At 43.1% G+C, this 12,754-nt stretch overlaps 1 protein-coding gene across 14 annotated transcripts in view; it reads left to right on the top strand.

Annotated features, from left to right (window-relative positions):
* SH3PXD2A (SH3 and PX domains 2A) overlaps positions 1-12,754 on the top strand; it is a 259,240-nt gene that overhangs the window by 235,065 nt on the left and 11,421 nt on the right. For 13 of the 14 annotated variants that reach the window (XM_081863403.1, XM_081863404.1, XM_081863407.1 and 10 more), the window contains 2 exons: positions 15-98; positions 9,683-9,800. In XM_081863403.1, coding sequence (XP_081719529.1) covers positions 15-98; positions 9,683-9,800 — 202 coding nt within the window. The remainder of the gene's footprint in view (positions 1-14; positions 99-9,682; positions 9,801-12,754) is intronic. The other variant, XM_081863399.1, reaches the window with a different exon arrangement.

Consider the following 12,754-nt stretch of genomic DNA (forward strand, 5'->3'; position numbering starts at 1 on the left):
ATTTTCCAAAATAGTTTCTAAGAGACGCAAGGCACACCTGAGACGCCTGGACCGGCGATGGACACTGGGAGGGATGGTCAACAGGCAGCAGAGTCGAGGTGAATAACTTCTGGGACATGGTCCCTTGAAGGATGTACATGCTGGTGGCTGCTGCTGCTTCTCTTGCCATTCAACATTGCTACAGATTGCTGGCGGGTGTATTGCATTTTATTGGGTCTTGTCTTCTCTGCGGTAGAAACAAGACTGCTTGCAGCAAAATTAGTTGGCATTTAGGTGTGCTACCTGCTGAGCATGTTCAAATGGGAGCCAATAGCAAAATCAGCTCTGCAGACACTGTATGCTTTCACAAGCAACTCTTCAAATCTTCTAATCTGTGACCATTTCTGAAGGTCCTTAAGGTAACCGAAAAAGGGAAGGCAGGAAAAGGCCAATTTGATCAGTTTTTGCATTTGATGTAAATATGGCTCTTTCATTCTTGATTATTTTCTGTGCGTAGTTATTGTGACCATGGGGAGGGAAGGGAATGTACCTAAAACTTAAAGTAAGTAGGCTGATAGTGTGAGCCAAGAAATTAAGTTCATAGTTGAGAATGGTTGTGCAAAGGAATGTTTTAGAAATCTGTGTAAAGAGTGTGTTGACTGTAGCCCCTAATAGTGTCTTGAAGGTTGAGGATTAGGTTGGTGGATGAAGTTAAATAATGAAATTTAATTCTTCCTCCCCCCCCATGGCATATCCCACCCTCACTCCTGCCCCCCACTGCAGAGCTCAGAGTTGGTAGCCAACCCTGATCCATTGTAGCATAGTAGTAATCGTAATAATATTTATTAGTACCCTTCTCATCTGACTGGGTTGCCGCAGCCACTCTGGGCAGCTTCCAACAGAATGTAAAAATACAATGAAACATCAAATATTAAAAGTTTCCCATGAAGCAGGGTGGGGGCAGAACCTGAGCACTGCAAATAATGCTACATGCTTCCTGTTGCAGACTATCAGAACAGCAGTATACTTATACCAAATGACGCAGGAGGCTGTCATGGCATGTGTCAGTGGTTCTGCTGCATATAAATGCAATGGGACAATAACACCAAGCTGGGCATTTCATGCATGTGAAAGTAGTTGTGTACTCTTCATATGGTGTAGCACACATGTAGGGGAACATACTGTTTCCTACACAGAAGAGAGATCCTTGTAATGATTTTTGCCTTTCCTGACTCTAAGCCACTTCTTACTGGAAACGTTTACAAAAACTGTAAACCTTCCTGGGAACATCTGATGCTCCTGATTTACAGCCTGTTGGGAAGAACGCTGCCCTGTTCATTTGTCAGAGCTGGGCTGCACATAAAGAGAGGAGAGTGAGGCCTAGGGATGTGGTGAAATCTCCTTAATTCTTTCTGAGAATTGTGAAATTTGTAGGCCACTCCTTGAGTCTTACACTTATCCCTTGGGAAGGTGGCCATCACAGAGACTGCACATTTTTCAGGCTTGAAGTTACTGATTTACTATCATTTGGAGCGCCAGTTGCAGTAAGAACTTCTCTGAACTGGTAGTAAACAAGGCTTCCCAAACCTGGTGCCTCCAGACATTTTGGCCTACCAAGCTGATTGGAGTTGTAGTTTAAGACATTTGGAAGGCACCAGGTTGTGAGGGACTGTTAGTGGGGATTTGTCTTATGTGAAAATGCTCTAAAACTTAACATTATTAGATTATCTCAGTTCTTAGGCATGGAGTGACTTTGTCCTGACAGAGGTTATTTGAACAAAGGGGTTCAGAGGAGGCAAAGGGAGATGGCGTGAAAGAGACTGCTGACTGAAGGGAAAGTATTTTTATGGAGAATTCTTCTGTGGTTTGGAAGATTTTGAGCTATTGCATGTTGCTTAGGAGCCTTAATTAGATAATTCCCCAGACTGCATGCCTCTGCTCCCAGTGTTTCAAAGTTGGATCAGGTCACACAGTGATGTCCCACAGCTGATACACAGAGAGACACAAATTAAACGTTTGGGATAGCTTTCCCTGCCTCAGCTCTTAGGAACGTAATAAGGCATCCTATGCTGAGCAGACCATGTACCATCTACCTCGTGTTGTCTACACTGACTGGCAGCAGCTTTCCAGGCTTTCAGGCAGGGTTCTATCCTAGCCTTACTAGGGATTTCAGGGATTGAACCTGGGATCTTCTGCATGCAATGCTGATGCCCTGTCACTGCGCTGTGGCCCTTCCTGTGTCACAGAAGGCGACTGAGTCACTGGAAATTGTGTGACAGTTCTACTTGCATCTCACCTCAGTCTCAAGAAACTGAAAGGTGTATCTTGTACAGATATTATAATTATAGTGGTACCCCAGGTTACAGACGCTTCAGGTTACAGACTCCGCTAACCCAGAAATAGTACCTCGGGTTAAGAACTTTGCTTCAGGATGAGAACAGAAATTGTGCAGCGGCAGGAGGCCCCACTAGCTAAAGTGGTACCTCAGGTTAAGAATAGTTTCAGGTTAAAGAACGAACATCCAGAACGAATTAAATTCTTAACCCGAGGTACCACTGTATTAGAATTTATATACTGCCCTATACCCGGAGGCCTCAGGGCAGTTCCCAAAACAAAATATAAAACCACAAAATATATAATCAAAATAAAAGCAACCCAATAACCCCTCCACCCAAAAAAACCACATTTTAAAAGGGCATAGGATGTCAATCAAATCAACCAAAGGCCTGGTTAAAAAGGAACGTTTCTGCCTGGCACGTAAAAGTGTATAATGAAGGCGGCAGGCAAACTTCCCTGGGGAGAGCATTCCACAGGTGGGGAGCCACCTCCGAGACCAGCTCTGTCAGCTCAGCCAGGGAGATTGCTGGGCAGCAAGGTGGGCGGTAAACATGCAGAATCCCTAATCTGTCCCAATTGCCCAGTAACATGAACAGACACTCTAGATTCCTGCCCCCCAACTGGACAGAGAGCCTGGAGAGAGAGAATCTCTATAGACCACAGCAACTCCTCCTCCCCCTCCCCAACCCTCAAGTCTGGCCTGATGCTGCACTGAGTACCCAGATGGGCACAACTGGGTGAGATTTATTCCACCCTGTTCACCCCCTCAAGTTTCAGTGATACATGCCAGATCATCCTCCTCATCCATAATCAGATCATGGATCAGATCAGGGAAGAGGGGAGATAATCATTTGCTTCCTTTCATGCAGTTCTAATCCACACTTCACAAGTAAGTACACAAAGCGGGAACATAACTGTCCTCTCATTTTTCATATGCAGATATCCAATAAAAATGCACACAAAAATATGTGTTAGAAGAAATGTGTACAAAACTGCATATGAACACTTGTGCAGTTTTTAAAATTGAAAAAATAAATGAGAAAAGGAAAGAAACAGAAAACATCCATCCCTTGAGCTTGTAGATAACTACCGTATTTTTCATCCCATAGGACGCTCCGTCCCATAGGACACACCTAGTTTTTTGGGGGGGAAATAAAGGAATTTTTTCCCCTTTATTCCCCCCCAAAACCAGGTTGGGGAACAGCGGGATGGCGGCGCTGCGCCTCCCCGCTGTCCCCCGAGCTTGTGGGGCTGGCTGATGTCTGCCCGAAGCGCGGGGCGCTCTGCTTCAGCGCGCCCCACGCTCCGTGCAGCAGGCTGCTATCCGCAGCCTAGGGAGCCCTGCGGGAACTCCCGCAGGGCTCCCCAGGCTGCGGATGTCTGCCGGCGCGAGGGGCACTCTGCTTCAGGGCGCCCTGCACGCTGGGCGGCAGGCTGCTATCCCGCGGGGAACTCCCGCGGGCTCCCCAGGCTTGCTGATAGCTTCCTGAAGCCTGGAGAGCGAGAGGGGTCGGTGCGCACCGACCCCTCTCGCTCTCCAAGCTTCAGCGAAAGCCTGTATTCACCCCATAGGACGCACACAGATTTCCCCTTCATTTTTGGAGGGGGAAAAGTGCGTCCTATAGGGCGAAAAATACGGTATTTTCATTTGCCATTCAGTTCAGATATGTGGAAACACAACCAAGTTTTCAACCAAGTTTTACTCAAGAGTAGAACCATTGAAATAAATGAACATGACTATGTTTTGCCAATTAATTTCAGTGGGTCTACTCTCAGTAAAACTTAGCTGAATACCATGCAAGGCATTTTTGTCAAAGTTACCTTTGCTGGTAAAACATCCGTCAAGAAAGGGCTGTTTTTAATTGCTTCTCTTGCATGGAGAAAACCACCACCAAGCCATTTGTATCAAGCAACCACAAATTGATAGATCTTTCTCCATGTTTCTGGAAGGCTCAAAAGTTGTTAACCTTGTTCAATGAGAAATTGCTTGATCCCTGCATAAGAAGCTGTGTTGAAGCAGCTGCCACAGGGACCAACTTGCAGAAGCCACATGGCAGATGTTTTGTGACATGCAGATTTAAGAAGGAGAAAAATTGAACTTGGCTAACTTTGGCACAATCCCTGGAACACCGTCTGGAGGTAGTAGTAATCTTGTAGGTTTCAAAGGTATTATACAGCGGTAGTGTGTCAGAGTAAGTAATCCATAGGTGACATAGTTGTGCGTGTTTGTGGCTTCTGCTAACAACCAGAGACCTTTCTAACACAAAGGATGGTTGGACTTTAACATTAATTGAAGTGAGGAAACTGACCTCGCTTGCAATGGTTTGTGCACTGTCTTGAAATAGCTTTATTTTCCACAGCTTCTTCTAAAAAAGATGATTAACCTAGAAATATAGTATGCAATGTTTAAAAACAGGGGCAAGAAATATCACATGGGAGAGAATATTGATTGTGATAGTCCACTAACTTATTTCATTTGAAAGAAGTGATCTCTTTTGCCTTCACACCAAAATATCAAACAAGAAATGGCTCACAAAACTTAAGAGACCACATATTGTCCACTTTAGGTTTTTCTGAAAACTGAATTGTATACCATCTTACTTGGACCCCTTTTAAACCCTCCTTGGTCAGCTGGATACAACACTAGTCATTCTTCTGAATGATAACATTTCATTGCTGTTTCCCATAAATGCCGACTTGCATACATTTGATATTGTAATTTTTTCTACGGTTAGCCTCAGCTGAAGACTGTCGCAAATTGCTTTTGGGGTTACAAGCGGACCCATGCTCAAAGGAGTGCCAGCTTAATTTATAAACTGTGTGTGTGTGCATGTGTGTGTGTGTGTGTGTTTGTGGTCTCCCTTTTTCCACCACTGTAAGGAAACCAAATGAGTGTAATTTGGGAAATGCTATAATATTTTGCTGTGAAAGCACTCTGCAAAGGGAAACTTTAATGATAGCTTCCTGTTGCAGCACAGAAGGCTTAAAAATAGCACAGCAAAACAAATCTATAACCAGGGCCCTAATATCTGTCGGAGTTTAATCTGACAACACTCTTTCCCCCCTTCGTTCTTCTTCTGCCTTACTTTTCTCATCTTAAGTGAACAAATAAAATATTTCAGAAAGACCAGTGTTCACCTTTGGATGGCTTTACACCCCCCAAAAAACCCCAGCAACAAATAATAGCATCCCTTTCGAAAGTAGAGTCTGTAATGGGCAAAGCTTCAGCTGCTCGACATTTGCAAATTTGGCTTCAAAACTGAGCCTTATTAGAAGTGTCTGAATCTTTTGCAGAACCTGTAAATGCAGCAGTCCCCCTATGACATTTGTCAGCTGGGTGTGTTCATTACATAGAATTAAACATCATAACTTGAGCATTTCCTGGGTGAAAGAGATGCACGGATTGTGTTTCATACATTCCAGGGACAGGAAGCACAAGGCATTAATACTTCTACTGTTTCTTCATTGGTGGTGTTTCCAAAGTTTTCATTCATTTTATGCAATGCTTACACTCTCATTTGCCTCAATAAAAGCAGAGGTGCTATTTCTTGGAACTGTTGCAGCAGGAGCCTTTTAAAAAAAGAAGAAAGAAAGAAGCTTTAATGTGCAAGATGCACAAAGCAGAGCTTTGATTACGTAGTGATGTCACCCCCTTTATGACTCTTAAATCATAAATATGTGGGTTTAGATGTTAGTTTATTGTCTCATTATAATAGTCACAGTGGGATACTTTTTCAGCATGTTTTAGCTATGAGGGGGTGTAGCTGAGGTTTCTGAAGTCACTTGCTAGCCTGTGCTTATTGCATTATCTAAAGTCAAGTGCAAATCTCATTGAAATCCTTTGCCTAGCAGTTTAATATTTTCACCTCCAAAGCCTTAAAAGAATATGGCTGTTAACGAGTCCCCTTAGGTGGGCTCTGAGCAGTTGAAGACCTATGAGAAAGATAAGGAATTGTTGCATGATTCTGAAACTGAGTTAACAAACAGAAAGATATGGCTGCATACTGTTTTCCCAGCAACTCAAAGTTAGGCCCATACCATAGTATGGTGGTAGCTGCTTGCACATGGATTTGGCAGGCACCATTCCATGGTGCAGCTGCCATAACAATGCAGGAAATGATAGGGCAAAGTACCTGCACAGATCAGTTTCATCCACAGACCCTGCACTACTATAACATATATGGCCTTAAAATATAGACCTTTTCTAATGGCATATTTACACTTTCAACCAATAAAACACTTTTAACTGTCACGGCTTCTTCTAAAATACATGTGAGTGGGCACCTAGACACTCTCTGGGTGACCTGCCAAGCCCCAGAGGGCCCCATCCACTTTTGCGGCTGATCAGCCATTCACCTTTCCTGCAGTCTCAAGGTGATCAAGGGGACAGGGTTAAAGAGAGGTGTGTGTTTGTGTTTAAGAGTGAGATGGAGTAAAGGCAGTGCTGTTTTCCTAGAAAAAGGTGCTGGAACTTGCCACGAACACCTCCCTTGTTCTTAGAATGGCAATGGGACCCATCTGAGTTCTGGCTGAAAAAAAGCCCTGAGTAAAGGCAAAGCTGGTTCTGTCCACCCCAGGGTCTGGTCCTTTCCTCTGCCACCTATTGCCCTTGTGGTTAAAAAGCTTTCTCCCCACTGCACTGAAGAATCTTAGGAAATTTAGTTTAATTAGGGTGTGACAATGATCTTAGACAATTTCTATCCCCCTGCCGTTAGCACAAAAGAGGGCATAACTACACCAGTTCAGCTCTGTGGTTCAGCTATCCCTTAAAAGTCTGAGTTCTTGGTGATGACTGCGTCTCCCCACAAAGGAATGCAATTTCTCCTATTGTGTGATGTAGTTTGTTTGCTTTTTGTTTTTGATGGCTCAGCATGTCCTAAGTGTGATAAAGAGTCCAAAAGCAGTACTGTAATCCTAATGAAACAAGGCTGTGGTTTTGTTGGAGTGTGTTGCAGTCGTGTCCCTTGCCAACATCTCCAGAAAACAAAAAATGAAGTATGGATCTCTGCAGAGGCTTTCAAGTTTTCTCAGTTCCAGTTGAGCCACAAGCTAATGCAGATAACAGCATATTCAGATTGAATGTCATCAGCATCCGGAGCAGGGAGCAAAAATGGCTCTGTTGAATTGCTGTTTATCTCCTCTGCCCACCTTCTTAAATGTGTGTGTAAAACTTCATAGCTGGCCAATAAGATTTTCAGAACTCCTCAAGCTATATCCAGTCCTTAAGTTGAACTGATGATGCCACACTATAATTCAGACCTACTGCTGTGCAAGTTAGGGAGGAATTTCAACCATTCAGTTGTACAATTGGAAATCAATTATTTATGTGTCACTGTGTTTCCACACAGACTGCTGTTGATGCAACTGAGTTCCAACCCAGATAGTTACCATAATGTGTGAACTGGCCTGGGATCTAGGGAATTCTGGCAAACAACCTTATCTTACATTATATTCTGGACACCAGCCTTCAATTAACTGATAAGGTGGGACCAGTCTGCACCAGATAGCAGGGAGCCTTTTTCTTTCTGTTTAAAAGTACTGCTCTTACCTTTTGCTGTTGTCTCCACCCCTTCTATCTGTATTGACTTCCTGGGGATCTGAAACTCTGCCTACATCTAGGATCCTTTCTTCCCTCCCCTCTATTTCTGCAATTCCACGTGTATAGTTAGGTTGACAGCATAAATGGCTATCTTATCTGCCAATAAAATCCTTGCATTTGCATGAGAAGCATTTTCACCACTATCTTGGTTAAAGTGGTATGTCTGTGATGAGAATCATGGACTAATATACTGCAGTCAATATATTGCTTTGGATAAACTCCCCTTGCTCCTGAACATCAAATAGCAGGATATGGGTATCCAGACTCCCATGTGGGGTTGGGTTGGGAGACTTCAACAGAATGGCACAAGCAACTACCCAGTGATAAGCAATGCAACCCCATCTCTTCCATTTTGTGAACAATTTAAACATTTACTTACTTATTTTGAAACAGAATATTTCCCTACTGTAATCCTCAAGCACAAGAGAGTTCATGCATTGTGGAGAATAGCAACAAGACTTCCTATCACCTCCCCAAACACACATAAAGAAATAGCACATCATTTTGTGATCATTTCCCCTCTCTTTAGTCTCTGGATTCTGTATGCTGCTCACATGATAGCTGTTTGTGGGGCTGCCGTTCAGATTAAAAAAAACACCACCCTGCTATGTCTCAGTCTGGAAAATAAACAAATGAAAGATTATGAAACTGGTACTGGACAGGAGAGTAGTGTGAATGTTACACCAACTATAAAATTAGAAGAGGAGTTTACTTTAGTGTGGAAAAGTCATTGATTGGTGAGTCTTTTACATGATCTGTTATCCCAAAAGATCTTCCAAATTCACTGAAATGTCAATTTGAAACTTTGCTTATGTAATTAGCTAGCATCTTAATGATGAGAGTCTCTGGGTACTTTGGAGGCATTTTCTTCTCCTGACTTTAGTTTTGGAAGGAGGTGGTTATGGCTTGAGTTGGGGAGCTTGTGGCCCTGCAGATGTTGTTGGACTACAACTCCCATCGGTGAGTGCTAGCTGGGGCTGATGAGAGTTGGGAGTCAAGTCACATCTGGAGTGCCACAGGTCCCCCAACTGTGACCTAGTGTAGAGTTGGGTAAAGTTCATACCAAGTGCACAGTTAGCCAAAATGCTTTGTGATTTCATGGCTTTGCAAAGACTTAATAACCTGTGGTGGGTGGATAAAACAGGACTTCTAGCACTGAATTAACGACGTTGATTTTTTAAGAAGATGCTTAAAAAGTGACACTTGCCTTTCTCTTGGGAGAACTGAGGTTTGGAGTGGAGTTAGGGGAGGCACAATATGATCTAATCATGAAAAAAAACAAATACTGGCAGCTTGGTGCTGCAAACTTGTATTATTTCTAGGAGTGTGAAGATGATAGGTCAGTCCATTCCTTCGAGCTGGAGTAGTATTGGTCCCCCTCCAGCTTCAGCATTCAGATTCCAGTAATGCAATGTTTAACATAACCATGTGTGTGCTAAATGGAGCCAGCTGGAGCAAGTTCCTCCAGTGATGCTTTGCTACTCTGGCAGAGAGCTTGATTTTTGTCAATACCATATGTAGGAGATGGGGGAGACCCCTCCTCAGGGACCCTGTCTCATTTGTTGGCATTGACGGCGCAGGGCGGTGGCGAGGAGCTGATACAGGCATGCTTAGCTAATAGGTACAGGGCCTCACAAGCAAGACTCCACCTCTGCAATGCTGCCACATTTTAATTGCTGTGAAATCATTTTGAATAGCAATCAGGAAAGAGCAACAGCTGGGGCCAGTTTTGATCTTAACTGATGTTGCCCTCTCTTTCTTTGCTAGAAGAGAAATATGTCACAATCCAGTCATACACCAGCCAGGGGAAGGATGAAATCGGGTTTGACAAAGGAGTCACTGTGGAGGTCATTCAGAAGAACCTCGAAGGATGGTGGTACATAAGGTAAAGGTTTAATTAAATCATTCTGGGGTTGGCAGGCCTTTTGCTTACTAGCCTTGTGAACACAGCATCTCACAAGTTGCTTGTATCTAAGAAAGGACCTCAGCATATTGAAAACAAAAATGCTGGTGAAGTTGTACAAAGCTACTTAAAATTATATTGAATATGTAGTTAAAATAATGAAGTGCAATATGTAGCAATGGGTGCGGGGAGGAAAAAGGCTTCTGGGGGAGATGTGTGTCCTTCAAATTGGGGAAAAAATCCAAATCTTCTATTGTGGGTGGTTGTTCTCTTCCTTAATGATTGAGGTGAGCAGCTAGGGTCTCCCAGTTTGCAATCCTGTGGACATTTTTCTTTGAGTAAGACCCACTGAGCACTGTGGGACAAGTTGCATAGGATTAATGTCGGCAGGTGTGATGTTTGATAACTTTGGAAAGTTGTTACCGTTGTGTGCGCGCGTCACTGCAACACAAGTTATATGACAGCAACAGCTCAAATACTTGTTAATATGTGTTGGTCAATGAATGACCTTGTTTTGCTTTTGTGTTTGTTTATTTGCAAAAATAGCTGATAGACTATTTTAGAAGAAATGTTTTAGGGGAGTCATGAGGAAGCAGTGGTGTGTTAGGTCTCTGTGGTGCTACACTTTGGCCTGTAAAGCAGGTATGCCTTTAACTGCTGGGGGCAGGGGGGCAGGGAGCAGTCTAATTTTCTCTTCTGGTGCCCTTAAACAGCTAATTTCAAGCATAAACTGGGTTTTCTTTTTTTTAAAAAAAACCTGGCGCAGCTCCAGAAACATTAAATGCCACGTAAGCAGTATGTCTTTGCAGTGCTCAGCATAATAGACTCATGTTGCTTGGTGATAGGAGAGGGATGAAAGATGCAATGTGTATAAAGCCATTCAAGTTTAACTGCAGCAGTCAGATAAATATTGGAAGCAAATCCTACTGAATTTAATGGGGCTCCCTTTCATGTAAGAGGGCAAAGGATTGTTGTAATTGAAAGAATGGTTGGACAAAGGTACAGGTTTCCTAAAGAAGATGTGGAATTCTGCTCCTTGTGTGGCTTTATAAACAACTGTCAAAGGGAGGGTACAAACCTGTGGATCCTGCCACATTATAAGGAGTTCTTTTAGGTAACTCTGGTGATCCCACCCTGGGATACTGTGAACCTACCCCTTATTGCTCACTTCCTTTTGCATGTGGAACATATATTTTTCATAGGTTGTCATTTGCTTTGTAGTCTGGCCATCTTTAAAGCACTGGAGCTATGAATAATGGAACCACACAGAGTTCTCTGTGTTCTATAAACATGTTCGCTGTTGCATCTTCCTGATTAACTCTCCCATCAATAACAAGTGAAAGCTGATAGAAGGGGAGAAGATTTCCAACGTGATGAGCAAGGAATAGCTGGCCCATTGTCAGCTCTGCATTCTTCCCTTTTTAAATCATTCATGGGACTTTAATCCAAAGCCAAGGGTTCAGGAGCAGAGTGCACAGTTCTTTGCAGAAGGAGGAACAATATCACAAACTCCCCCTGATGTTATTGCTGAACTCCCTTTTTGTTTTTAAAATATTTTTTCTTTTCACTGCCAGCCTTCCTTTTATCTTCAGGTCTGCAGGGGCCTAGAATCTCTTGCAGTCTTCAGTATTTTCATTGAAGAGGGAGACAAAAGCCTCTAATTTTTAGCAGTGTTTACATTTTGTGCAAATGGGGAAGGCATAAATGAAAGCAGGCTAGAGCCCCTGCCCCTGGCTCAGCTTCTCTGCCTCCTGGTGTTGACTGTTTGGGATTATTTTGTAGTTGGACGAAGGCACCTTGCATGCTGGAGACTCTTCTCATTCTGCACATGCAGAGAAAAGCTATCTTTACTGATGCATGCTCACGGACATTCAGCCTAGGCTGAAGCCAAACTAGAAGGCCTTTAAAAATCCTAGGTAGTATTCATCCTTATGTAGCAGAGGAAGCTTGGGGATCATCTGGTCCCACCCCTACTGTGCACGGCAAGACTATCTCCGTTCTGCATGTTTAGATGGGATCCACTACAATGTTATGGTTAACAAACCTGATTTTCCTAGACAGTGGATAGCTGACCAGAAGCTGCAGACTTCATTGCCAATATATCTACCTAAGGCATGGCAGCCTTCCACGGAAGAGTGTGGTTTTGGTCCACAATAACAAGAGTCCTTGCATATGAAACAGGGATTTCCTAATTTGCTTTCTCTTTCTCCTCTGTTATGAATCGAGTTGAAGGCCAGAATGAATGAAATATAAGATATAGTGCTTAGGCTGGTTCTGAACTGTGATTAAGAATGTCATGCTTGTAACAGCAGCATCAGAACAGCAGATGCAGTCCACTTGAAAAATGCCTCCACCTTAATCCATACGATGTAGGTGCATGTTGGTGCACATTCTTGGGCCCTCTGACTCTCAGGGGGCCCTAATAATGAAGGTGATGGGGAAATGCACTGAAAAGTGTATTAAATGATTAATGGAAAGATTTATAAACAACGCTGCAAGCAAATCAGAATAAATGCTCAATAAACCAAAGTGGGACTATTACAACTATCAGAACTTTTGCCACACAAAAAATGCTTGCAAGAATGCATAATCGTAATGACGTATGTGTCACAAGAATAAGAAAGCATTAATAATTAGGTAATAAGTTCCACGTTAAAGTCTTTAATGTTCACCTCCTTAAATAATAGTTTCCAAAATACATGGTTCTGTACTGATTCTTACTTCTCCCTCCCCTGCTTTTCCCTTCCTGGTTTCCTTCCCTCTGGAGTAATTCCAGTATTCTGGAGCTGGAAAGCAGATGTTAACAGGGAAGAAAATGCTCAGACAAATGGAGGCCTCTCTCTCCCCCCCCCCCTTTTCTCCCGCCCCCCATTGTTGTTACAGTTTGGATGCTTACTTTTCATTCAGCATTTAAAAAACTTTTTTGGAATTGAAGT

Source organism: Podarcis erhardii (assembly GCF_964252035.2).
Source record: "Podarcis erhardii genome assembly, chromosome: 5".
Taxonomy (NCBI): Eukaryota; Metazoa; Chordata; class Lepidosauria; order Squamata; family Lacertidae; genus Podarcis; species Podarcis erhardii.